Source organism: Tursiops truncatus, chromosome 2 (assembly GCF_011762595.2).
Source record: "Tursiops truncatus isolate mTurTru1 chromosome 2, mTurTru1.mat.Y, whole genome shotgun sequence".
NCBI classification, from domain to species: Eukaryota; Metazoa; Chordata; class Mammalia; order Artiodactyla; family Delphinidae; genus Tursiops; species Tursiops truncatus.
Genome location: NC_047035.1, coordinates 84,464,728 through 84,491,110, shown reverse-complemented (window position 1 = coordinate 84,491,110; position 26,383 = coordinate 84,464,728). Strand labels below are relative to the sequence as shown.

The 26,383-nt window shown below is 54.1% G+C and overlaps 2 protein-coding genes across 5 annotated transcripts; both read left to right on the top strand.

Moving 5' to 3' along the window:
• On the top strand, window positions 1-16,480 carry RPAP1 (RNA polymerase II associated protein 1). Of its 4 annotated transcripts, none has more exons than XM_033851504.2 (25): window positions 1-123; window positions 1,127-1,384; window positions 1,685-1,833; window positions 2,116-2,205; window positions 2,662-2,782; window positions 3,392-3,613; window positions 4,867-5,046; window positions 6,064-6,179; window positions 6,464-6,562; window positions 7,664-7,765; window positions 7,983-8,150; window positions 8,405-8,587; window positions 8,714-8,848; window positions 8,948-9,118; window positions 9,610-9,767; window positions 10,203-10,361; window positions 10,514-10,715; window positions 11,143-11,252; window positions 11,535-11,730; window positions 11,925-12,077; window positions 12,303-12,445; window positions 13,035-13,791; window positions 15,484-15,660; window positions 15,797-15,856; window positions 15,964-16,480. In XM_033851504.2, exons 2-25 carry the CDS (start codon window positions 1,204-1,206, stop codon window positions 16,111-16,113), a joined length of 4,182 nt encoding a protein of 1,393 aa, XP_033707395.1. In that variant the 5' UTR covers window positions 1-123; window positions 1,127-1,203; the 3' UTR covers window positions 16,114-16,480. The 4 variants fall into 4 exon arrangements, with proteins under 4 accessions (XP_033707395.1, XP_033707396.1, XP_033707397.1 ...); XM_033851506.2 differs by having other exon boundaries at window positions 79-253; XM_033851505.2 differs by lacking the exon at window positions 7,983-8,150.
• A 605-nt stretch (window positions 16,481-17,085) lies between these two features.
• LTK (leukocyte receptor tyrosine kinase) lies at window positions 17,086-26,360 on the top strand. Its single transcript, XM_033849853.2, is given in 28 exon segments — window positions 17,086-17,146; window positions 18,927-19,024; window positions 19,027-19,072; window positions 19,170-19,268; window positions 19,271-19,334; window positions 19,936-20,099; window positions 20,247-20,358; window positions 20,360-20,378; window positions 20,607-20,679; window positions 20,682-20,738; window positions 20,741-20,761; window positions 20,839-20,994; window positions 21,924-22,022; window positions 22,416-22,568; window positions 23,012-23,089; window positions 23,343-23,513; window positions 24,028-24,140; window positions 24,277-24,371; window positions 24,549-24,656; window positions 24,752-24,853; window positions 24,992-25,084; window positions 25,187-25,288; window positions 25,387-25,518; window positions 25,594-25,661; window positions 25,664-25,683; window positions 25,785-25,843; window positions 25,845-25,946; window positions 25,948-26,360. Coding segments are annotated over 28 exon segments (2,610 nt in total). The 3' UTR covers window positions 26,093-26,360.
• The last annotated feature ends 23 nt before the right edge of the window (window positions 26,361-26,383 follow it).

Genomic DNA, 26,383 nt, shown 5'->3' with positions numbered 1-26,383 from the left:
AGTGGGCGGAGCCAGGACCTGAAGAGGCGGGGCCGGGCTGCGGGGCGGAAGCTCAGAACTGGTGGCGGCGGAAGCCCGGCCCCAGCTGGGCAAGATGGCGGCGTCCAGGTGGTACAAGGCCAAGTAGGTGGCTGGGCTAGCGGGACGGACTACAGGAGATCCCGGCGGAGGGCTCTGGTACAGGGTATCCAGTTCTTTGTCGGAGTCTGCCCCAGTGTCTTTGATCTGGCCAGGAGCGGCCGCGGCCTCGTCGGTGCGGAGATCCTGGGAACGGCCCTCCATCCGCGGGCAGCATAGGCTAAGACTCCGTGATTTTTCTTTGTTGACGCGGGTGGCCCAGGAGCGCCCGCGACCGTAGAGCCCTAGGGGCCGTTGTGGGGCCCGACAGAATATGTCTTGAACTGCTTTGGTGAAATTTATTCCTAAGTATTTTATTCTTTTCGATGCTATTGTAAATAGAATTGTTTTCTTAATTTCGTTTTCTGATCTGTAATACTGTATAGAAATACAAATGATTTTTATATATTGATCTTTTATAGCCCAAGGTTTTTAATAATTTGAATACTTTTCGGCCAGGCATGTTCCCACCAGTATGATACCGAATCACCACTCCCCGGTATGACACATTTATCCGCCTGGCTCCTAATGACATTTTCCTTAGGTCCCCTATGGTTGTTCTTGAAAGTTTTTATCATCCACAGATTGTAAACAATCTAAGATGGCAGTAAATATTGTTGCTGGGCTATTGACATCAGGGAGAGCTAAGTAAGGAGGGAATGGCAATAAGGTATGAATGGGGAGGAATGAGTCCACCGAACCCAGGGAAAAGGAGCCTTTTCTGATGCACAAAAAAGAGAATCAGAGGGCTTCCCTGGTGGCGCAGTGGTTGAGAGTCCGCCTGCCGATGCAGGGGACACGGGTTCGTGCCCCGGTCCGGGAGGATCCCACATGCCGCGGAGCGGCTGGGCCCGTGAGCCATGGCCACTGAGCCTGTGCGTCCGGAGCCTGTGCTCCGCAACGGGAGACGCCACAACAGTGAGAGGCCCGCGTACTTCAAAAAAAAAATAAATAAATAAAGAGAATCAGGGTTCAGTTGCAGAGGGCCCAACATCTTTACTGCTTCTAGGAGTGAATGAGAGTGAATTCCCTACACTGAAGCAGTGCTGGAAAGAGTCCCACAAGGGAGGCAGCTGGAGTGTCAAGATGCTGTCGAGACCAAGGCCAGGGGAGTCCGAGGTGGACCTGCTGCGCTTCCAGAGTCAGTTTCTTGCAGCTGGTGCAGCCCCAGCAGTACAACTGGTGAAGAAAGGAAGTAGGAGTGGTGGTGATGCTAACCCGGACAGGCCTCCACTGCAGGATCATCGGGATGTGGTGATGCTGGACAGTGAGTGGCTGTGGGTATGAGGTTGAAAAGGAGAGCGGTACAACTTCAGGGTCTCTCCCTCTTCCTGATGTGGCTGGATTCCCCATCATTATTTCAGAACTGTGTAACCTCTGTTGCTGCAGCCCCATTTTACATATGAAGAAACGGAGGCTCAAAGAGGTTAAATACCTTGCCCAAGGTGACACAGCTTGAGCCAGCGCTGCACAGCAGCTGCCTTTCTTTCTTTGGCTTTCCCCTAGCCCTCAGTCTCTTCCTGGGAAGATTTGAGTAACCTCACATCTGGGTTTTTTTCTTTCTCAGATCTCCCAGATTTGCCCCCAGCTTTGGTTCCTGCTCCCCCAAAGAGAGCCAGGCCCAGCCCCGGCCATCCCCTGCCTGAACATGAGGACCCTGAAGAGAGGCTGAACAGGCATGATAAGCACATCACTGCTGTCTTGACTAAGATTATTGTGCGTCTCACCCTGGTTGAGTGGGGCAAGGCATCCAAGGGCAGAAAGGATGTTGCGTGTGGGTGGTGAGCCTTATTGAGCAGAGAGTGATTCAGAAAGATGGGACTTTATCCCCGTGCAGTCAGGTTGGGGGCTGGTTTAGAATCACTATGACTTAAGAAGCAAGATGGGTTCATGACTCCTTAGGGTGAGGTTCTAGTCATATAGAACTGAGGCTAGTAGGATAGGGTCCAGCCTGGGGAAATCTCTGTATCTTCACTGCTTTGTACTTTGTTGCTGCAGGAACGAGATACAAGTTCAGTGGCTGTGAATCTGCCTGTGCCCTGTGGCGTTGCTTTCCCTCCTGTATTCCATCGCTCACAGGGGAGACAGGTAGGCAGCCGTGACCTCACATGGTGTTTAGGGGAGGACAGTCTTGTGAGCATCATAGTACATATTCCCCAGGTAGATAATCTTAATAATGATAAGCAATTCCATTGTTAAAACAGCACCACACTAAGCACTTTATATGCATTACTTCATTTGATCCTTATAACAGCCATGTAATATAGGTATCATTATCTCTATTTTTCAGATAAGGAAACTGGTAACTTTTGCAACACCACACATCTAATAGATAGAAGAGCCAGAAATCCAACCCAAGTCTGTCAGACTTCAAAACCTATGCTTCTGTAGAGCCCTGCTTTCTCTGAGGACTAGGGTTGTGACCCTTTGAGATTAAGCAAGTCTCTTGTATCTCTCTTTGTTCCAGCGATCTTGGTATAAAGAGGTTGAGAAGAGAATGGGGTAATGAGCATCAGTCACCTGGGTTTTCTTTTTGCCCCATAGGGGAAGCCAGCAACATCTGGTAAGAGAAGTATCTTTGCCCAGGAAATTGCAGCAAGGAGAGCATCTGAAGCCAAGGTCCCACCAGTTGGAGAAGTTGCATCTACCTTGCACCCACCAGAGGGTGAGCAGGGTTTGAAGAGGTTTGGGCTCAGCCTTTTTGTAATACACATTTGTAGAGTCATCTTTGGATATACATCTTCCCTGCCTCAAATCTGAAGTGCATTTGGGCCATCTAAAGAGGAGCCATCCGATATCTCCACTTAGACTATTGAGTTTGGGCAGCTTGGGTCCACATCTGGGTCTTAGGTGCAGGGAGAAGGCAGGGCATTACTTGACTGTAGGAGAAAGGAAGGGGATAGAAGTGTCTGGTAGAGACTGTAAAATAAAGACGTAGGCCAAGATTCTTTTAATGGTGCAAATTACTAGCAGAAGAGCTGGGGGCAGGCCCCTGGAGGCAGACGGCTGCCTAGACATCCAAGAGAAGAGTCAGAAAGTGGGATGTTTCTGAGGGAAACTTCTAAGTCCAAGGGGAAAAATGAGTAGAGAGGTCATCACCCCAACCCAGCCCCAGGATGCCCTGGAGTCTTGTGCCAAACCCAGGGGGGTCTCCACTCTTTGCCTGGGAAAACTCTGGGGCTTCCATCTGTCTCCAGAGCTAATGGGATTAGAGAAGAGGGACAGAAGGCCCAGTTGGGGTGAGGCAATGAAACTGATCGTATCCTTCTTCCAGGTGCTGCAACCTGTGAGGCACTCACACCTAGGGAGCAGGGCAGCCAGCTTCCATGGAACAGCTACAGCTTCCAGGGACCCCATCTGGTTACAGGGAAGGGGCTCAAAAGCCAGGAGGCTGAGCAGGAAGCCCAGACCATCCATGAAGAGAACGTAGCGAGACTGCAAGCCATGGCTCCGGAGGAGATCCTGCAGGAACAGCAGCGGTTACTGGCTCAGCTTGGTACGGGTACCAGCCTTTCCTGCCAAGACCGGGCTAGGAAGGGACTGTCATTTATTGAGGAAGGCTCACTGTGAGTGCCAGGCAGAGTACTTTAACACATTTCATTTTGTCCTCAAACTGTTCCTGTGAGGTCGGAGGTACTAACCTCATTTATTTATGAAAAGATAAAAACAAAAAAAACTGAGGCTCAAAACTAAGAAATTCTCCCTCAGGTCACACAGCCTGGTACCACATCCTGTTAATGAACACCAATGAGATATAAACCCAGTTCTACCTGGTCTTATGGGCTGTGTTCTTAACCATTATACCATGTATACTGTACTACTGTAGTGTAGTATACACTATTTTGGCTGTACTCTAATACAACTACAGGGTACTCTATTATGTGATGCTGTGCTATACTACACCTCCCTCCTAGTTTCTGTTCACCAAAACAATAGTGCCAAGTCAATCTGTTCCAAACTATGTATCTAGCACTTATATAGAGCATACCATATATTAGTTTTGTTTTCTTTTTTTTTTTTGCTGCTCTGGGTCTTCATTGTTGCACACGGGCTTTCTCTAGTTGCAGCAAGTCAGGGCACCACTCTTTGTTGTGGTGCGCGGGCTTCTTATTGCAGCGGCTTCTCTTGTTGCAGAGCATAGGCTCTAGGCACGCAGGTTTCAGTAGTTGTGGCACACGGGCTCAGTAGTTGTGGCTTGTGGGCTCTAGAGCGCAGGCTCAGTAGTTGTGGCACACGGGCTTAGTTGCTCCGCAGCATGTGGGATCTTCCCAGACCAGGGCTTGAAACTGTGTCCCCTGCATTGGCAGGTAGAGTTTTAACCACTGCACCACCAGGGAAGTCCCCATATATTAGGTTTTTAGTGAATATTTGTGCATAAATAAATAAATAAAATAGTTGAAAGTGAGAAACTATTCCCCTAAATGCCTTCTTTTTGGCCCTCGTCAACATTGATTCATTTATTCCACAGTCACTTACTTTGGGCCTCTGACCTGAAGCCAAGCACAGGGATGGGCAGACTGGCCTGGACCAGGGGACTGTGAAGGGTGGAGGGATAGGCGGGCAGGCAGGTCCCAGTGACAGATATGGGTCATCGAGGCTACAAGAGAGCCCCAGGGCTTAGGCCAGGGCTGGGAAGTGGCTTGTCTTGGCCTTGGCGCCCACAGACAGGCAGTATTAAGCAGACTTCAGGTGTATGGAGGCTGGGGAGGATCTGCCCCCACCCATTCTCCCCTCTATGCTCTCTTCTAGATCCCAGCTTGGTTGCCTTCTTGAGATCTCACAGCCGCACCTGTGAGCAGGCAGAAGAGAAGGCCACGGGGGAGCAGAGGCCAGGAGGTCGCTCTGCTGAGGTCACTGGAGAGGAGCCCATCATGCCAACTTCTGCCAGTGAGCCCAGGCAGGAAGATAAGCTGGAGCCAGGAGCCCCAGGTTTGGAGGAGGAGGGGACTTCTGGGGAATAAAAGTAGAGGGAAGTATTCCTTCTCCTAGGCCTGGCAGATGGGAAGAGAGAGAATCTTCTCTGTCCTTGAACATCTAACGTTAATCTTCATTATTGGCTTGAAGTCAATCTTCATTTGCTGATGCATATATTCTTTCTGCATGTGCTTCCTGTTTTCCTGTCCTGTTACTGCTCCTTCTCTCCCTTCCCTGGTAAGAAACAGCACAATGTGATGGCTGAATGGCCCCCTCCCCCTCCAGACCATCTGCCCCCTGCCTTTGCAGTAGCTGCCCCAGCTCTGGCTCCATCCATCCCACAGTTCTTTCTGCCTCTGCTCTCAGTGTTGGGAGGATAATGGCAGGGTGGTGGGAGAGGAAGGGTCTGACGCAGGTCTTGTGAACATGCCAGACCTGAAGCAGAGAGGCCAGTGGGAGCACTCATCTTCCAGGAACTGGATGATTTTATTAGTGATTAACAAAAGAAGAATTGAATTAGGAGAGCCAGGAACCTCCTGCCCCTGGATGAACTCTAGGCCAGTTGAGCAGGTTGGATGGGGGTGGTGGGGGTGAGGAAGGAGGAGGATATTGCAGGTGTGTGTTTCTGTATCTTGCTCTGCTGAAGTATAGCTGCCCCCTCCTCATTGTCTCCACTCCCCTGCTCCTTTAGAAGGTCGGTACTAGAGAGTGGAGAACTGTGGTTTCCCTGCTGTATGTGGTCCTGCCTTCCTCCTCTGCTTCCTCTCTCTTCTCTTCCTTATCTCCTCCGCTTCCTCTTTCCTCTCCCAACAAATCTTTGGGGTCAGAAAGGGGCTAGAGCCCAGGACGGGATGTGTTCTGCCATATCAGGCATTCCAGCCCCTGGGCTGTGCCGTTAGTCAGAGCTCTAGGCAGAGGCTGCCAGACCCGTGGGCAGAGGTGGATGTGGCAGCTGCTGGATGATGGCTGGGACCCCAGTGGATCAGTGAGCTGAGCCCCTTAGGGAATACTACTCTGCTTCCATCTCCCCAGCTCTGGCACTGCCCGTGACTCCCCAGAAAGAATGGCTGCACATGGACACCGTTGAGCTGGAGAAGCTCCACTGGACCCGAGACCTGCCTCCACTCCGACGGCAGCAGACTCAGGAGGTGAGGAGAGCCAGCTGGCCTACAAGGGCAAGGTGGGGTGGCAGTGAGTGGGGCTGCTGTCTTGCACCCAGAACTTAGGCTTTTCTCTTCCCCCAAGCTGGAGAAACATCTCTCCTAGTGCTCACCCCCCTCTTCCTGCCTGGTCTCTAAGGCCAGAGGAGCCCCACTTCTGGTCAGAGGTAGTCAGGCCCTACGTCCTGAGAGGCCTGGGATTACAGGTGAGGAATGGCTGTGGGGAAGTTGCTGGTGCCCCCAGCCCATAGTTCTCTTTCTGTACCCATTAGAGGATGCAGGCCCGATTCAGTCTTCAGGGAGAGCTGCTGGCCCCCAGCGTGGACCTTCCCACCCATCTGGGCCTACACCACCATGGAGAGGAGGCGGAGGTGAGGCGTGGGGTCCAGGGAGTACTGGGCAGCTCTCAGCAAGTGCTTTTAACAACCATGTGGAGAAGGACTGCTGCTCAGCTGCCTTGGCCCTTCTGTGCACCCTATTCCAGTTCACGGCCTTACTGTCTTTTCAGGTTTTTTAAAAAATATTTATTTATTAGTTTATTTGTTTGGCTACACCGGTCTTCCTTGTGGCATGTGGGATCTTCATTGCCACATGGGGGATCTAGTTCCCTGACCAGGGATCGAACCCGGGCCCCCTGCATTGGGAGCGCAGAGTCTTAACCATTGGACCACCAGGGAAGTCCCTGTCCTTTCAGTTCTTAGGCTTGAAATCTTTCTCCTTGTTCCCTCACATTCCAGTCAGTCGCCAGAACTTGCCAATTCTGTTTGTCACCTCCCTACAGTGCTTCCTCGATCAGAGCCTTGATCCCTCTGGTCTGTTCAGTCACCATGTTCCACTCATTCCGTCTTGCCGTTCGCTTGCTCCCCAACGGGTCTGCCGTAGTGATTTCCCCTGGCCCAGCTCAGGCTGTCCCTTGCCTCAGAAAGTTTCCTCGCTCAGGGAATTCTCCCAGAATAAGGTCTTGGCTCCTCAGCACGACAGAACAGCCTTCCACCATCTGTCCCTGCTGACCCCACAGCTCTGCGTCCCTCACTTCTGCTGCACGTTCTGTTGCCTCCTCCCCACGTACCCGCTGTGCTCAAGGACCTCCAGGGCTCAGTTCCTGAAGCCCACTCCAGGGAACGCCTTTCCCCTCTGCTCCATGCCAGGCCATCAGAGCTCTACCCACCCACTGAGACCACAGCACTTTTCCAGGTGCCCCTTCTCTCTGTCTCCTGTTCTCTGGTTGCAAATTAAACACCGATTACTACATTCCTCCCAAACTGCCTTATGCTATGGTTACTTGTACGCCAGTCTTATTTTCTTTACCAGTTTGAGGGTCCACGGAGAGCAGAGGCAAGAGACATCACTTACTTTTCTTTGTCTTCACCTTGGCACCTGACTCAGTGCATGGCAGATAGGGGTTGCCATGTATTTGTTGGTGGGTGCTGTCCTGTGTCTTGGCTCCTTCTGACTTCTTGTCCCTGTTCCAGAGAGCAGGGTACTCCCTTCAGGAGCTGTTCCACCTGACACGCAGCCAGGTGTCCCAGCAGAGAGCACTAGCGCTGCATGTGTTGGCCCAGGTCATCGGCAGGGTGAGTGGACTGTTGGCCTCATCCTGCCCGCCCCCCTCCCCTTAGAGTTTCCCACCTCCTGCGTGTTTCACTCTGACTCACTGGCCCATACACCAGCTGTGGGTGGGTCACACTGAGAACAGGATAAACCCAGGGTCCTAGCTGGACAAGTAAAGGGTTTAGGACAGAGACTGTAACTTCAGCGTATTCAGCAATGTTTTATCCTCCTGCCCTCAAGGCCCAGGCTGGCGAGTTTGGGGACCGGCTAGTGGGCAGTGTCTTGCGCCTCCTTTTGGATGCTGGTTTCCTCTTCCTGCTGCGCTTCTCTCTGGATGACAGAGTGGATGGGGTCATCGCAGCTGCTATCCGGGCTCTTCGGGCTCTGCTGGTGGCTCCTGGAGATGAGGTACAACAGGCATAGGAATGAGGCTTCAAGGCATTAGGGTCCCTACGCCTCCTGCTGGGGCTGCCCTCGTTGATGATGCTTTGCCAGGCAGAGCACAGAATGGGGTGGCTGTGTCACTACCTTCTAAAGGCCCCAAAGCCTAGGAGCCTTGCCTCTCTGTCCTTTGTGCGTGGCTTTTGCCCTCTACTTCTGGACCCGCTTTCTGGCCTGATGCCTTCTTCCTCTTCCCACCTTCACACTCTTTCCTCTGGCAGGAGCTCCTCGATAGCACCTTCTCTTGGTACCATGGAGCTTTGGTGTTCCCTCTGATGCCCAGCCAGGAGGACAAGGAGGACGAGGATGAGGATGAAGAGCCCCCAGCAGAAAAGGCAAAAAGGAAGAGCCCGGAGGAAGGAAACCGGCCTCCATCTGACCTGGCCCGACATGATGTCATCAAGGTAAAAGTGCTGGGGCAGCTGCACTTGTCCCATGACCTCCGGGGCTGGCACATGTTGGGCAGGAGGGGTCATCAAGGCCTAGGGTCCAGTTGCATTTGGTAGTGGGTTTGTGTCTCTGATCCTCAGGGGCTCCTGGCTACCAACCTGCTGCCTCGGCTACGCTACTTGCTGGAGGTGACCTGCCCAGGACCTTCTGCGGTCCTTGACATCCTGGCTGTGCTCATCCGCCTGGCCCGGCATTCCCTGGAGTCAGCCACAAGGGTGAGAAAGAGAAGGAGGCAGGGACTGGGCAAAGAGCCTAGCCAGGCCTGGTCTTGACCCTCAGCCTCCTTACCTCCCTTTTCATCCTGGCCTGCACAGGTCCTGGAGTGCCCTCGGCTGATAGAGACTGTGATTCAAGAGTTCCTGCCCACCAGCTGGTCCCCTATGGGGGTGAAGCCTACCCTCAGTCTACACAGAGTGCCCTGTGCTCCTGCCATGAAACTTCTTCGTGTCCTGGCCTCGGCTGGTAGGAATATTGCTGCCCGGCTGGTAAGCAGAACACAGGGCAAGGGATGGCGGCTTGAGACAGGGCTGGGCTGGGGGCTAAGCATAGCCCCTGCACTCTGGGTGGCCCAGTCATGCCATCTTTCTCTTCGTATCTGTTCCAGTTGCCTAGAAATAGAACAGAAACCCCCAGGCAGGAACCTAGTCACCTGGAGCCAAGCGTATCCTGTAGGCCTGCTCTGCTCTCATTATGGGAAGGGAAGGTTCCCTGTTCCCTGGACCCAGGCCAGAAGGGCCACATACAAATAGGCATAGCCAAGGTGCCCAGCAAGTGCTTGCTAAAAAGAAGGATGGAAGGAGAGAAGAAGGGAGGGATGGATGGGATAGTTTCACCCTAGCCCAGAACCATGACCCTCTGGCACCAGAGGGGCCGCAACAGGGATGAGTTGAGCCAGTCTCTGTAGTGAGAGAACCTGAGGCCTGGAACTTCAGGCTCCCAGCTGATCCTGATCCCCAGACTCTCTGCCCAACCCCAGCTGAGTGGCTTTGATCTCCGGAGTCGCCTGTGCCGCTTCATAGCTGAGGCTCCCCAGGATCTGGCCTTGCCCCCAGAGGAAGCCGAGACACTGAGCACTGAGGCCTTCCGTCTGTGGGCCGTGGCAGCCTCCTACGGCCAGGGAGGTGACCTTTACAGGTGAGGAGAGACAAGGGTAGGCTCCCTCACAGACCCCTCCAGCTCTGCACTCTGGCCTTGATCAAGGTTCAAGCTCGGAGGGAGGCTGGGTATGAGAAAGAGGTGATTCTGGGAAAAAGGAAGAAAATTTGGGAGTCAGGACTAGCCGGGGGAGAGTGGAACAAAGCTGGGTTAACCACATTCTGTGCACCCCAGCTTGGTATCTTGGTGAAATCAGATTTAAATTCCCTCTTGTGGTGGAAGCCTTGAGGGGCTACCTCCTTCCCTTCAGCCCCCAGCCTTCCTTCTTGAAACCTTCCCAGAGTCCACAGCCCTGGCCTCCCTCCTGCTCCTCCTCAGCCAGACTGCAGATGCCCGGGGCCGGGCCTTGCTTTGTGTCTTCTGTTTCCATCTCCCTTCTCACACTGAAGGGCGGTCCTTCTCCCCACTCACCAGGGAGCTGTACCCTGTGCTGATTCGAGCCCTGCAGGCTGTGCCGAAGGAGCTCAGCAGCCCCTCCCCACAGCCCCTGGCTCTGCAGAGGGCAGCCTCACTGCTCACCGTCCTCACCCAGCTGACCCTAGCCGCCGGTAGCACCACCCCTGAGCCCAGAAGGTAGGCTGTAGCCCTGAGCCGCTGGCGGTGACATCCTGTCGGGAGCTCTGGGACCGGTGGGAGTGCTCCTCCACAGGGAGAGGGCGGCCAGAGCTTCGAGGGGAGTCCAGGCAGCCAGATCCTCACGGTGGCCCCTTGTGGCTCTCCTGTAGTGACTCTGCTGAGGCCAGTGTGTCGTCCACTCCTTCCTCAATCACTTGGACGCAGGTGTCTGGGCTCCAGCCTCTCGTGGAGCCTTGTCTAAGACAGACCTTGAAGTTGCTGCCCACACCTGAGACGTGGAGTGCCCTTGGCCCAGTGCCCACTGCCTGCCTGCTCTTCCTGGACGCTTACTACCAGGCCTGGAGCCAGCAGGTGAGTGTTGCCTGCCTGCCTTCCACGCTGCCCTGGGTGCCCTGCCTTCATCTTAGCATTCCACCCTCGTTCTCCCTCTGTCTCCACCTCTCCGTCCCTGCCTCCCCATTTCCACCTTTTCCCTCCTACCTTTCTTCTTCTTTCCACCTCCATGTCCAGTGGAGCTTCCAAGGAGTCGTGTTGGTAGGGACCGTAGAACCCCAAACAGCAGCTTGGCCTCCCTGGAGCCTTTATGCTCTCTCAAGACCCTAGACAGTGGGTGCCAGGGCAACCTCAGGGTCTCCTCTGCCTCTAGAAGGGGCAGAAGGCAGAAGCTTCTAAACACTGACTCTTGGCCACTCGGAATCATGGGCTTGGCCTGGGTACACGGGGTCCAGGAGAATGGGGCTCCTGGGCCATCAGCTCAGTGAGTGTCTTGGTCTTCCAGCCAGGCCTGTGCCCAGGGGATTGGCTTCAGGACATGGAGCGCCTGTCGGAGGAGCTGCTGCTGCCCCTGCTGAGCCAGCCCGCTCTGGGCAGACTGTGGGATTCGCTGGGGTGTGTACTGTGTGCGGTTGTGAAGCCGGGGGTGGGGCAGGGAGGCGGCAGTTTCGCTCCTTGTGGGGCTCCTATGCCTGGCTCCCTGGTCCATCCCAGGTGGAACCCCCCAGCCTGAGGGAAACCTGAATCCCTAGCAGGCAGCGACTGGGGGCTCCAGGGAACGTGGGCACTGTCTGCACGGCCACGTTTCCGCTAGCCTTGGTTGCAGACCAAGCAGCTGTTTCCAGCCCGGCACATATCAGGCCAGAGCCCCCCTCAGTGTCTCCATTCTGCTTCCAGGTGCTGCTCCCCTCTCTGCAACCCACAGTCCTGTGCTCCGGCCCCTGAAGCTCTCCCCAGCCTCGTGTCACTGGGCTGTGCAGGAGGCCACCCTCCTCTTAGTCTGGCTGGCTCAGCCTCCCCCTTCCCGTTCCTCACGGCCCTCCTCTCTCTTTTCAACACCCTGGGCTGGATTCACAAGGGGCTGTGTGGCCAGGTGAGCGCTGGGCGCCTGGTTAGGGGGGCAGGGGACCAAGATGGCAGGAGTCAGAAAGGGGAAGGGCGCCCCTTGGGGAAGAGAGGCATCTTCTGCCAGCACCCATTTCTCTGAGTTTAGCTGGGGAAGGGGCAGCTGGGGAGCCCTAGAGGGCATCAAAGTCACCTTGTGAATCTGAAGCTTGCTTTCTTCAGCTGGCTGCCGTATTGGCTGCCCCAGGACTGCAGAACTACTTCCTCCAGTGTGTGGCTCCTGTGGCTGCTCCACACCTCACACCCTTCTCCGCGTGGGCCCTGCGCCATGAGTACCACCTGCAGCACCTGGCACTCACCCTGGCCCAGAGAGCGGTGGGTGCCCCCAACCCCCATCCCTCTGTCCCCGCCCCCTCATTATCCCCATCCTGCTTCTCTGGAGCTTGTGCTGCTTTTGGCAAGCCGTGCAGTTCTACTTGCCTGCAGACATGCCCAGGCCCTGTGCCCATCAACATATATTCTCTTCCTCACTTCTCTTTGCTTTGTCCCCCCTCACCGCCTCTGCCTACTCCTCCCCCTTCCCCCCTTTTCTGTCCACAGGCAACACTCCAGCCAGTGTCAGCCACCAGTGCTGCCCTCTATCACGGCATGGCCTTGGCCCTGCTGAGCCGGCTGCTGCCCGGAAGCGAGCACCTCGCCCATGAGCTACTGCTGAGCTGTGTGTTCCGGCTGGAGTTCCTCCCGTAAGTCCAGGGTTGGTGGCATCAACTGAGCGCTTTGAGAGGCTGCTGTGGTGGTTGACAGAGCAGCCCTGAATTTGGGGCCAGGAGACCTGGGTTTCTTTCTCTTTCTTCCATGGATTACGCTTAACCTGTCTGAGTTTCCATTTCCTCATTAGTAAAGTGAGGATGAGGATAATATGCTAGAGTAGTATTATGAGACTTCTGTGACTGTATGGCTGAAAAATGGTTCTAAACTAGCTGTACGCTTATAATAGCTAAGTGTTACCCAGTGCTTACTCCTTGTCCGGTACTCCCTTAACCGTTTTTCTCTATTTTAATTGTTTTACCTGTACCATGAGAGTGTGTATTATTATCATTATTATCCCCACTTTACTCTGAGGAAACTGAGGCACAGAGAAGTTCTGTAAACTTGCACCTAGGTAACTGGCTCTAGTGCGCATCCTCTTAACTGCTATACACACTACATGGAAGGTTATTAGGGGAACAGGGAGGAGCGGGATTGGACCTAGGAGCCTCTGGGAAACCCTGGAGAGCTGGCATGGCCTTGTGGGTTCTAGCCCTCATTTTTGGCTTTTGGGTTCTGTTACAGGGAAAGAGCATCAGGGGGTCCGGAGGCAGCCGACTTCTCTGACCGGCTGTCCTTAGGGAGCGGCGGGGACCTTGGGTGTGGGCGAGGGACTCTACTAGCTCAGGCCTGCCAGGACCTCCCCAGCATCCGCAGCTGCTACCTGACCCACTGCTCACTGGCCCGAGCCAGCCTGCTAGCCTCTCAAGCCTTGCACCGAGGGGAGCTCCAGCGAGTCCCAGCCCTGCTGCTCCCTGTGGCTAAGGAGCCTCTGCTGCCCACTGACTGGCCTTTCCTGCCATTGATTCAACTCTACCACCGGGCCTCAGACAGCCCCTCGGGGCTTCCTCCTGCTGACATTGTGGGCACAGCCGTGCGGGCCCTGCAGTGGGTGCTAGTCCTGGAGAGCTGGCGCCCCCAGGCCCTCCGGGCTGTGCCTCCTGCTGCCCGCCTGGCACGGCTCATGTGTGTGTTCTTGGTGGACAGTGAATTGTTCCGGGAGACCCCAATACAACGTCTGGTGGCAGCCCTCCTGGCCCGGCTCTGCCAGCCTGAAGTCCTACCAAACCTCAACCTGGATTGCCCACTTCCTGGCCTGACGTCTTTCCCGGATCTCTATGCCAACTTCCTGGAGCATTTTGAGGCTGTGTCTTTTGGGGACCACCTCTTTGGGGCCCTGGTTCTCCTCCCCCTGCAGCGTCGGTTCAGCGTCACCTTGCGCCTTGCCCTCTTTGGGGAGCACGTGGGAGCCTTGCGAGCTCTGGGCCTGCCTCTGACCCAGGTACTTTCTCAGCCCAGCAGGGCCCACCATGGACATCCTGTCCTGGGCCTTGGAGGCAGTCCTGAGCCGCAGGGAGCCTTGGTAGACCTCAGGTTCCTTATCTTACCTCTTGGAGGCTTTGAGGAGATTAAGAGAATACATGAAAAGGGTTTACTGTGGTGTCTGGCATACAGTAGGTACAGTAGGTACTTATTATTAAAAAGGCACGGCTGCTTGCTCATGAGGTGCTACAGTCTAGGTAAGAGATATACTAAAACCAACATAGTTCTCAGGTATTCAGATTCTAGGTGTTAAGTCAGGATTCAGAGAAGGGAAAGATCAAAGTGGGCTTCCCACAAGGAGAAGCCTTTGTGGAAGAAGTGGGGATTGATCTGGGCATGGAAAATTGGGTAGAATTTGGACTGTTAAGGAGAAAGATAGAATGTGCCTAGTGGAACAGCATAAGCAAAAGCTCAGAGGCAGGAAGGAATTGACAAGATGGGAAGAGGAAGGAGTCTATGACAGATACCAGCTTGGGAACTTGTTGGAAACAAAGCTAATAAAGTCTTAGAGGGCCTCAGATAACAGGTTAAGGAGTTAAACTTGTAAGCTGTAAAGAGTTACTAATTTTTTTAAGATTTGTTTTTTTATTTTCATTATAACTTATTTTGGTAAGCTTGAAATACAAACATTTTAATATATGTATGTAAGATATAAATGTATATTTTGTATAAAAAAATAAAAAGAAAATATAAAATAGTTTTAAGAATTAAAAAGAACATTACAGGGAATTCCCTGGGGTTCCAGAGGTTAGGACTCCATGCTCTCACTGCCAAGGGCCCAGGTTCAATCCCTGGTCAGGGAACTAAGATCCCACATGCCACGTGGTGTGGCCAGAAAAAGAATAGATTAAGGGAAAAAAAGAACTTTACAGTTATCCATAATCCCACTGCCCAGTAGTAATTATTTTGATTTACCTTTTTTCAGTCTTTTTTTTTTGGCTGCACCTCGCAGCATGTGGGATCTTAGTTCCCTGACCAGAGATCAAACCCGTGCCCACTGCATTGGGAGTGCAAGTCTTAACCACTGGATCACCAGGGAAGTCCCTGTGCATATATATTTTTATAAAATTGGGATCATTGCATAATGTTTTCTTCATTGAATGTTAGGTAGTAAGCATTTCTCACATCATTAAATAATCTAAGAAATCAATGTTTTTATTATTATATCACAATCCATCGTGCAAGTGTGTCCCAGTTTATTTTATCAGAACCCCTTAGTGGGCATGAAAGTTGTTTCTGATTTTTTGCTATTTTAAGTAACACTGTGATAAACACCATTGGACATAAACTCATAATCATTTCTGCGTAGAATTAAGAATAATTTTTTTAGAAACAATTACTATTCCAAAGAACATTAACTTTTGAAAGGTTTGCTAATAGAATTGAGCAGCTGAACATGACATTTTGAAAGTTTTAAGTAGATTAAGCAAGTAGTAGTAGCAGTAGAAATTCATAGCTGCTTCTCAGTTTCCCAGTTTCCGCTGCTTTTGAGCTCTTTAGTCTTTAACCTTGATCCTTGTGATGGATGTCTGTTTAGGACCGGATCTCTGCCCTCGTGGTTTGTTTCATGTGACCATCAACCATCCACCCTGTTGTCCAGTGATACACATTCCACCCTGACCCTCAGCTTGTCTCATTTCCCCTGTCACAGTTGCCTGTGTCCCTGGAGAGCTACACAGCGCCTCCTGAAGACAACCTGGCCCTCCTTCAGCTCTACTTCCGGGCTCTGGTTACTGGTGCGCTCCAATCACACTGGTGCCCTGTGCTCTATGCTGTGGCCGTGGCTCATGTCAACAGCTTCATCTTCTGCCAGGACCCAAAGAGCTTGGTAAGTTACGTCCCCATCTCCAGAGGGAGGGAAGGAACCTGCAGTTGAACTGAGCCAGCTGGGGAGGAGGTGAGGTCCAGGCCAGGTGAGTGATAGGCCTGTGGCCTGGTGCCACCTCTCCCTCTTCTGCCTCTAGGATGAGGTAAAGGCTGCCCGCAGGAGCATGTTGCAGAAAACTTGGCTGCTGGCAGATGAGGTAGGGCGGGGCACATCTTGGAGGGTGGGAGAATGGAGGGTCTTGGGGAACAGAGATCTCAACAGGATCTCACTACCCACTTCATAAAGTTTCTTCCTTCTTTGCAGGGTCTTCGGCAGCACCTTCTCCACTATAAACTTCCTAATTCTGCCCTTCCAGAGGGTTTTGAGCTGTATCCCCAGTTGCCCCCTCTGCGTCAGCAGTACCTCCAGAAACTGATCTCAGGGGTGCTCCAAAATGGGGTTTCAGAGACCTAGTATAGCCGCTGCAGAGGAAGAGATGGATACATTCTCCTGGGGTTCACCAACAGATGCCTGGCCAGAGAGAAGGGCTTTGTGTCCTAAGAGTGTGCAGGAAACAATAGAGCAGAAGGCTTGCCTTCCTAGGAGCAAGCTCTTTGAGCTTTTTTGGAGATTGGTGAGCCTACCCTTATGTCCTGATATCTGGAGCTCAGGATCTGGGGCTTCTGAGGGTCTGTGCTGGGAGTGAGGGGTGACTTAGCTATATACCCCTTCTTGGGGACAAGACATACTAACTACACCTCTTCCTCTCCCCACTTCAGGCCAGGGTATATGAATACTGGAGCTGAGCATTGAAATAAAGAATTTTTTTATCTTCTGGGAATTTGATTTGGACTGATTTCAGATGTACTAGTTCAGGATTGGTATCGAGGAATGGGTTATCTCTGGGGGAATCAGGACCACTGTGAGAGACATGGGGGAGGAATCATGAATGGGAGGTGAAAACTGAGTCCACATCTGGGACAACAAAAATGTGGGTCCCAGTTCTGGAGTGAAGCCAGGCCAGGGTGGTGCTCTTGGGAATGGGGGGCGCTTCTAGAAGGACTCTCATCAGTCCACTTGGAGTGTAGGTGTGCTAAATGAGGTTAGCATCTTGTCTCCTTATGGTCCCCTGTTTCCATCAACGGCAATCATGAGACAAGAAGAAGCCGGAAATCAGACTGGTGCAGTAGCTGTCTATCTTAAATCTGTTTGGGCTGCTATCACAGAATACCACAGGCTGGGTGGCTTTTGAACAACACACATTTATTTCTCACAGTTCTAGAGACTGGGAAGTCCAAGATCAAGGTGCTGGCAGATTTGGTATCTGGTTAAGGCCTGCTTCCTGGTTCATAGGCAGCTCTCCCATGGCAGAAGAGGCAAGGGAGTTCTCTGGGGCCTCTTTTTATACGGGCACTAATCCCATTTTACCCATGAAGGTGAACCGTCATGACTTACTTCCCAAAGGTCCCACCTCCAAATACCCTCAATTTGGGGATTCCATTTCAATGTATGAATTTGGTGGTGGGACTGTGGCGGGGGCCGGGAGGGGAGGTGGAGTGAAAACATTGTCTATAGTGCTGTTCTACAACACCCCTTCCACTGTGGACTTTATTGGTGATAGGCAAAGGCTGGGGAGGAGTGGATCAAAGCGTAAACTCTTGATTCATTGGTTTCTTTCTTTCTTTTGGTAGTTTCTAGGTTCTTTTGCCTGAATTCCAACACTAAGCTTTCTTACAGTGTCATTTGCTGTGAGGAATTACTTACCATCATTGTGTTTATAGGTCAGGGTGAGTGCCGTGTGCTGTCAGTAGGTAGAGAAACCACTCGCCATAAACAGAGCTGCCGAACACAGAATCATACAATACGCTTCACTCAGCAACTCCGGTTTCTGCAAAAATAGCTCTCAAACTTATGTGAAAAAAATCCCCTGGACAGTAAATTAAAACAGATCACCGGGCCCTACCACCAGTGTTTCTGATTCAGTAGGTCTAGGGTGAAACCCAAGAATTTGCATTTAACAAGTCCCCAGGTACTGCTGCTGTCCAGAACCAACCGCGCTTGGGGAACTGTTGATTTACAGGGACCTTGCAAAGTAAATTCTGTGACCTCATAGTGAGAGTTAAATAAGGCATGGGTACCAAACTTAAAAAAATCACTGTTGTGTCTACACCTGGCACTCTACACTCAGAGACTTTACCAAGTAGCTAACTACTATAACTTCTTTTTTTCAGTGTTTTATATTAAGCAGGCCTCAGCCACTAAGATTGGTATTTTGAGCAAAAGAATGAGGAAGACACAAAACCACCTGACGGCTGTGTGGCCCCTCAGTTGTCGGGTGCTTTGTGGTTTACAGAGAAACTTCCCTTCCTATGGTTTTGCAGGTGGTAGAGAAACTGTCTCAGAGCTGTTGTGATTTCTTCACCAAAACCAATTGACTAGGGATGCTAATACTAGCACTCTGGTCTTCTAACATCAGATCACCAAAATCACAGTAAGAAGTTGTGCACAGAGTTGACGCAGGCAACGGAATTGTACGAGGTGAACCCTGAGATCCTTCGCATCCTGGGGTCTGAGGTGGGAGTGGCCAGGCCGGCTTTAGGACCCAGCGGTCTCCAGTGAGCGACTGGACACTCCTATAAGCGGCAGTCTGGGCTGAAGTCGCAAGGTCTGACTCTGCAAGTCTGGCTGCAGTGGGCCAGTCCGCTCAGCCAGCTGCTGCTGTGGCTCAGAGCCGTGGGTAAGTGCCTTTTGGCAGTCAGGGAACCATCATGTTAGAGGCAGCTTCCTAGGCTTGGGGACCACAGTCGAGACAGAAGGGGTCCCAAGTGGTTCCTGCAGAGGCCTCGAACTCTTGCAGCCAAAGCTCCTGGGTCAGTGTGTGGGGAGTGCAGGCAGAGAATTGCAGGGGTGCCTGAATCTGAGGATCCAGATATCGGCTGGGGAAGGAGGGACAGGCCCTAGAGTCTCAGCACCACCTGGGGGCAGAACCACCAAGGTAAGTCGAGAAAAGACGGGGGACCTGAAGGACCGAGTTCAGCTTGGTGCTCTAGGCATCCACTGGGAAGGGCTCTCCAGGGGAAAAACTTGCAGAGACAAAAGCAGGCACCACGACCCTTTCCACCCCCCTCCCCCAGCCCTGCCTTTGGCGGCTTCCAGGTGCTGGTGTGCCCTGACTGGGTGGGGGTAGGGGTGTGGCTGTGAGAGGCTAGGGCAGCCTTCTCTTCATCTCCCATCCCGTTAACCTCTGTGCCCTCTCCCAACCCTGCTGTTGCCCTGTCACCTTTCAGGTGCCATTCTCTGCTCCAGCTTGGGGTCCCAGGCCCCTTTTCCCCCCTCCTCACCCTTGCCCCGGCCGGTTCCAAGCCCCTGGGTCCTGGACATCGCCACACACCGCCTAGCCGCTTTGAGCCAGCCTCTCCCCTAATTCCCCCAGGTGAGCTCCTAGCTCCTTCCTCCCTTCTCCACTCACCACGGCAGACCCTCAGGCTGGGGCAGGTGCTCTTGACCCTTTCCTCCCTCCCTGCTCCCAGGCCCAGAGGGGCGTTGGCTGTTCTCCACCTGCAGGGCCAACAGCTGACGTGGGCCCACACAGTGTGGCCGGGACTACACCGGCAGCAGTGTGGTGGTGACAGTGGGGCCGCTGGGCCTCTGAAAGGCGTGCAGTTGTGGTGGGCACTGGGCGCCGGCCAGCCTCTGTAAGTGCGGAGCAGGAATAGACGAGGTTGGTGACCTGCGAATCTGAGGTTCTGTGGTCAGGGGAACCAAGGCTATGTACGCACCACTTTGTGTCTTGGAGTATTCCGCAGTGACAAGCGGCCAGGGCGGCTTTGTCCCTTCTTCCAGCGGAACCCGGGTAAAAGTGGCAATAGTCGCCACCAAAGTAGCCGTACCCAGGAGCCTGTTTCTGCCAAGTGGAGTGTCCCTAACCAGCCACCAAGGGTGGCTTGAGCTTCCCTCCGTCTCCATTAAGCCTCGTGAAATAAGTGTAAAATCTAGGGAATTTCCTGCCGGTCCAGTGGTTAGGACTCTGTGCTTCCATTGCTGGGGGCCCGGGTTCAATCCCAGATCGAGGAACTAAGATCCTGCAAGCCACGCGACGCGGCAAAAAAAAAAAAAGTAACATCTAATTTTATGGTGTGCATACCTAAGTCTCCCCATTCTTTCAAAATCGACTACGTCCTCCAAGTCTTTCAGATAAGAACTTCTGAAGCTGCCTCTGTCAGCAATCTTTGCCCTAGGCGGGCGGCCCGAGGGCCGATGGTCAAGGGCCGGGGACTCAGCGCCTGCTTTCCGCAGGATCTCAGCCTATGGAGCCGCGGGCGGCAAAGGTGCCAAGGACCACCTGTCACCGGCGCATGGAGTCTTCCTCTCCGCCGTTTTCCCGCTTGGTCACGGGGAGCTGCCTTACATCCTCGTAGGGCAGCAGGAAGAGGACGCCTGTCCGAAAGTAAGCGGAGCCAGTGAGAGGGAGACGGCTCAAGCGCCCCAGGGCGAGGGCTGGGTGGAAGGAAAGGGCGCTCCTGGGGTTAAGACCTCAGCACTGAGAGCGGAGGGTCCCGGACCCCCGCTGATTCCGGTCCCGGACGCCCGCCGGGGAGCCAGGAGAGCCAGCTCGTTCTGTCTCGGAGAGTCTCCGGCCGCTGAGGAGCACGCGGCGACGGAGGGGATCGGAGGGGTTCCGGGGTCGCGGAGCTGGGCAGGAGTCGGAGCGGATGGGGGTTGCAACCGCCGTCTTTCGGGTACTTGCTTGACTCGGCGCGGGCTGCTCCCGCCTCCAGCGCTCAGCGTTGAGGTCGCAAACCTTCCCGCGGGCGCGCACGCACACGAGCTCCTTGGCGTCCCCAGAGCCCTGGGCCTGGCTGGGAGCCCCTTCGCTTACTCCAGTACCCGGGGTGGGGCCCTCACCCAGCGCTCGGGTCGTCGCTGGACGGCTAGAGGGCGCGCCCCTGAACGCCGCTGCCGCGTAGCTGCGCGCACGCGAGCTGGAGCCGCTGCTGGTGGCGGCCGGAGGAGGCGGTCGGGCGTACCTGAGGCGGGAGGACGAGGCCGGACTCAGGCCACCCCCGAAAAACTGCAGAACCGCTCGGCGGCTCCGGGAAGCGCGCGAGAGGCGGGGCGGCGGGTGAGGGCGCGGGCTGCGGCGGGGAGGAGGCCGTGCTCCCCCTCCCCGCGGCCGGCCATCCCGCGGTCTCTCTGCAGGTGGAGGGGAAGGCTGGACGTCGCGGGTCCCCTCTCCGCCGGCCGGCCGCTCACCGCGGAAGGGAGCGGAGGGTGGCCAGGGCTGCAGGGAGGCCTGGGCTACGCTTGGCTGGGCCTCAGCCGGCGGCTTCACTGGAGACGGCGGCGGCCACCCGGGTAGGTGAACTTTTGGGGAGGGCACCTGGGCAGCCCCGAGAGTGAAGTGAGGTTAGAGCCTTAGAACAGACCTAGTCCCTCTGGAGATAGTTGAGTTAGGAAAGGTGTTGAGCTAGCTCCAAGTCAGAGTAGGTAGAGTAACAGCTGTTAGAAAAGGAGGTCAGATAAGTTGCAAGTCACACGTGCAGGTAGGACTCCCTCGATTTTCTTTTGCATCCAGGACCTTTGTCATCACAAGTCCCATCCTCGATCTGCAGCAGTCCCAGGAACTTACAGCTGGCTGAGTTAGCAGGCTGAGCAGGGAGGCAGAAAGGCAGGGCTAGTTTAAGTCAGCAGTTCTCAAAATGTGGTCCCTGAGCCAGTAGCATCAGCACCACCTAAGAAGTTGTTAGAAATGCAAATACTCAGCCCCCTTCCACCTACTGAATCAGAGACTTTAGGGGAGGGTCCCACTATCTATGTTTTAGTCAGTCCTCTAGGTGATTCTAATACACTCCAGAGTTTGGAAACCACTGCTATAAAGAAACAGAGCCTTTGTGTCTGTCTGGGCTGTACTGTTCATAAGTACTTTATACGCATCGTCTCCATTATCACAGAAGTGGAATATGTGGGTTGGGCCTCTTCCATTTGATAGCTGAGGACGTGAGATTAGAGAGGTTCAGACAGACAAGGAGCCATCCCAGCCGACGTGAACCAGGCCTTCAGATTCCAGCTGATTACTCCTTTCCCACTTCTCTGGCCCCTCAGCTCCCACATGCAAGCTGGCAGCACCTGTACTGTAATGTGAGTGTGTAGAGAAGGCCACGCTGGGGTTTCCACTGGGAGACTCCAGCTTCCCCACTGTTAATAAGCCAGCTTCCCAGCTGTGAGGCAGCTGTGTGCCCCTTAATCCCCCATTTTGTAGCCAAACCCTCTCTTTCAATTTCCAGGGGGCGATGCCTCAGAGGCTGACATCCTCTGGGCTGATGGGGAAGATGGGGTATCCTTCATACACCCCAACAGAGAGCTCTACCTGCAGCCTCTGCCAGGTGTTGGCCCCTATCCCCCACCTTTCAGCTAGCCTAGCCCTTTTCCTCAATCGCTCCCATCTGAGCCACCAACTCTGCACTGTGAACTACCTGTTCTTGCACAGCACAGGAATACTTGGGAACTAGGCTGTCAGTTGTAATGCCAGTATGGGGCATTCTGGTCTGCTTGTCAAATATCTCTTGCTATGAATTCTCTTCAACTACCTGCAAGCTCAAGGATCCCAGAAGAGGAAGCATACAGGCTTGACAGAAGTCCCCCAAGCTCTCCCACCCACCCTAGACGCCTGGCACTGCTCCTTGTTCCAAAGTCCAGGGCTAAAATTAACCATGAGGCTGGAAAAAGTAGGTATGCCCCCCATGCTCACCCCGCAATATGAGTTCTTTTACTCGTAGTCATGGAGAGCCATGGAGAGGTGGAGATTCGATTATACCTCAATCGTGGTCATTGCCTTTTGAAAATCTGCCAATGGCAGGCAGAGCTCCAGTTGGCCAGATGCATGTGCCCAGAGGGCATGGAGCTGGCTGCAGATAACATCACCTGCATGGGTATGTCCTGCCTGTGTCCAAGGTCTGGACTCCTGGGGCCATGGGCTGGGGTGGGGGCAGTAGGGCACGGGAAGGATGCCTGCTGTGTGCCAGGTACCATGTTGGGTGTTGGGCAGGGGATTGGAGGTGCATCTCTGCCTTCAAGGAGCACATAGTCTAATGGTCTAGTGTGTGAGGGGAGCTATCTATCACTATCTCTAGATATACATCTACATTTATATCTAGATATATATCATAGTGACAATTGGCATGGGAGGTGTAAAGTATTTTAGGGGTTCTCAGGAGGGAGAGGCTGCATTCATTTAGGATAAGTGGGGAAAGCATCATGGAAAAGTTAACAATTGAGCTGAGTCTTGAGGCATGGGTAAAACTTGGGGTAGAGGGACAGAGAGGCGTTTCCCACTGGAGATGTGTCTTTCTCTCTAGACCTGCCCACCTCTCAGACCCTTTGATTCTGATGGTGGCTGTGATGTTGATCTTGACACTGAGACTCCCTATGGTGTGTGGGGTCCAGATTCTGGGTACGGAGCATCCAGCAAGCATGGCTGATTTCTCCACTGAACTGATGGGCTTCTGTGGGGTCCCAGGGGCAGACATGGCTGATTTCAAGACCTCTACTCCCAGCAGAGCTGTGGTGGACTCCTCTGGGGTTCTAAGAGTAGAAGGACAACATTTATCTTAATGGGCATCTGGAGAGGTGTCCTGGGAAGGGGGCAAGTCAGGGTGGGCCTGATGGCCAGGTAGAGAGTGTGCCGTTTTTCCTCCCACCCTCAGTGAACCATAAGAAGTGGCAGGGCCTGTGGTGGATGAGGCTGCCAGGCCCTGAGCTCCAGCTGAACAAGCTTACCTCCACCATCAGGACAACCCCCAACCCCTACTACTTCCAGGTGGGGCTTGGCCCAGCCCAGTCCTGGCCTCTGCCCCCAGGGCTTACGGAGGTTTCCCAGTAAATATCACTCTGCTCAGCTGCGTCCTCCCCCTCCTTCTGAGAACCTGTGCACTCTGAATCCCCACCCTCCATCCCGCTCCCTGTTGTGGTAAATTATGGATCCCAGAGAACGTCTCGTCCAAACCCCTTGTGTAGAGAAGATGAAGGTCAGAGAAGCTCCTAAAGGGAAAGTAACCTGTCCAAAGTCAGCTGTCATCCCCAGTTCTGGGATGGTAGGGACCTTAGGATATGATTCCTTTGGAGCAGGGGTTGCCTCCACCCCAGGATGTCTGCAAGGACCTAAGGGAAGCCTTAGCACAGACTCCCACCCCATCCCCTTACCCCACACCTGCCCCCTCTTCTGCCCTGGCTCTGGCCTAGTCACCGTCACCCTTGCAGAGTTTGTACTTGGGGACATGCCGTGATGCGGAGAGCTCAGACCCTCAGAGAGGGCCAGCAGGGCATATGGAGGGCAATCAGGGGGACAAGGGGGACCCTCGAGGACCCTCCCCAGACCCAGTCACCCACTCACTTCCAACCTGTCTTCCTGCAGAGCCCTGGGCCGTGGTGCCTTTGGAGAGGTCTATGCGGGACTGGTGATTGGCCTTCCTGGGGACCCCAGCCCCCTGCAGGTGGCTATCAAGGTGAGAGGGGGTGGGGCTTCCAGCTGACAGTAGGAAAGATGGGTCCAGGGAGGAAAGAACAGTGGCTGGAGCTAGGGTCAACCTGCCTTCCTGAAGTGTCCAGGGCGCTCAGGAGCTCTGCCCTCTTCCTCCCAAGACTCTGCCCGAACTCTGCTCTCAACAGGACCAGCTGGATTTCCTCATGGAGACACTATCATCAGGCACACCTGGGGCCAGGGGCAGGCGTGGAAGGTGGGAGGAAGGCACCCAGAACTGCCTGCACAAACAGCCTGTCTTCACCCTGGGGCTGAGAGGTAGCAATTCTAGAGACACAGAGGTTCACTCCAGTCTGTGGAGCCTAGAGCATGGTTTCTCTCCCTGCTGGTGATGGGATATGTGCACCACTGGCTCAACAAGGTCAGCCATCAGGACACTGCGCTGCGTGGGGCTCAGCATGCAGGCTGCCCCTGGCCCAGTTCTGCTGGAGTTGATGTCTGGAGGGGACATGAAGAGTTTCCTGAGGCATAGGTGGCCACAGCTGACGAGACCCTTCTCCCAGCCCGCCAGGCCCCTCTGAAGACCCTGTTCATGTGTCCCCAAACCTGCATGGTCTGATGCGCCTTCTGCCTGACCCAGGGCCAGCCATCACCTTTGGCCATGCAAGACCTTCTCCAGCTGGCTTGGGACATAGCCCAGGGTTGCCACTACCTGGAGGAAAATCACTTCATCCACAGGTTGGAAGTGATCCTGGTTCTGGGGACCCCGAGCCCAACTCCTTCCCCAGGGAATAGCCCTTCCACATAACTTTTAAAGAAAAGATCAAGGCTGGAGTTTCTCAGTTCTGGCAGTGAATTTTTTACCTGACTCTGCAGGGACATTGCTGCCAGGAACTGCCTGCCGAGCTGCACCAGACCCAGCCAAGTGGCCAAGACTGGGGACTTGGGGATGGCAAGCACTATCTACAGGTGTAGGACCTGGGGATGTGGAGAAGGCTGACGCTCCAAGGGAGTTTACCAGCACCTTTGGGCCATTTAAACAATTCATCACTCCTCTCCTCCCTCCTGTAGGGCCAGTTATTAACGCAAGGGGAGCCAGGCTCTGCTGCCTGTCAAGTAGATGCCCCCAGAGGCCTTCCTGGAGGGCATCTTCACATCCAAGACAGACTCCTGGTGATAACACGCCCTCCCCTGCCTTGGGCCACCTCTTGTGAGGGAAAGGGAAGCTGTGCCTGATGGGCCTCACTTAGTTCCTCCCACTTGGGATGCAGGTCTTTTGGAGTGCTGCTCTGGGAGATCTCACTGGACTACGTGCCCTACTCCTGGCACCCCGATCAGGAGGTGCTGGGCTTCGTCATCTGAGGGGGCTCGATGGACCCTCTCAGGGGCTCTCCAAGGCCTGTGTGAGTACGGAGTGTTGCCTCAGGAGGGAGGTCTTTCACAGCCATGGGTTGGCATGAACTCCTGCCTCTCCCCAGGTACCATTTCATGACCCAGTGCTGGCAGCATGAGCTTGAACTTCACCCTAGTTTTGCCAGCATCTTGGAGGTCTTCAGTACCGCACTCAGGTGTGCCCCCTGACCTGTCCCGACCACCCTGGACTTGGGGGTCAGGAGGGAAGCCATAAAACAACACTGTGGCCCCCTGCTCCCCTACCCTCCCATTACAGAACCCTGATGTGCTGAATTCACCCCTTCCAGTGGAACTGGGACCCATCCTGGAGGAGGAAGGGGCTGGGGAGCCTATCTTTGGGGGACCTAAGATGTCCACAGACCCAAGAACCAAGTTTGAGGAGCTTGAAGAGCTGGGGAGGGAACCTCCTTGGCCCCTGGCCTCAAGCCCTCCAAATCCAGGGGTCTCCAACCTCAGAACCTTTGGAATCCCACCTATGGTTCCTGGGTCCCAAAGGGCCCTGAGGGTGAGGACTCTGGCACTGAGGGTAGCAGTTCCTCCCTGTACTCCTCCCCAGGCTTCTAGGTGGCTTATGTTCCAAGTAGCCTCTGTCCCCCACAGTCTGTGCTGTATGTCTGCTGGCCTGGCACCATGGACCCTCCATCCTGGAAACCAGTCTCAGGCCTCCTGGGCAAGAGTCTGGCCACTCCCAGCCTTTGATATTTGGGACCAGAGGATACTCCCCCAACTCCCAGGTGTAGGTGGGGAATTGAAATTGCCTCCTGCAGGAAGTCTTCTCTAGATTGCCTTTACCCCACTAGCGTCCTCCATCTGGGCAGCCCCCAACACTACAGATACCTCTAATAAAGAGCTCTT

What these genes read in the sequence shown, in the direction of transcription:
- RPAP1 (XM_033851504.2), top strand. Translation starts at nt 1,204, where the DNA reads ATGCTGTCGAGACCAAGGCCAGGGGAGTCCGAGGTGGACCTGCTGCGC. An exon ending in GCTGGAGCCAGGAGCCCCAG is followed by an intron (nt 5,047 to 6,063) that starts GTTTGGAGGAGG and finishes CCATCTCCCCAG; the next exon opens with CTCTGGCACTGCCCGTGACT. An exon ending in TTCCGGCTGGAGTTCCTCCC is followed by an intron (nt 12,446 to 13,034) that starts GTAAGTCCAGGG and finishes GTTCTGTTACAG; the next exon opens with GGAAAGAGCATCAGGGGGTC.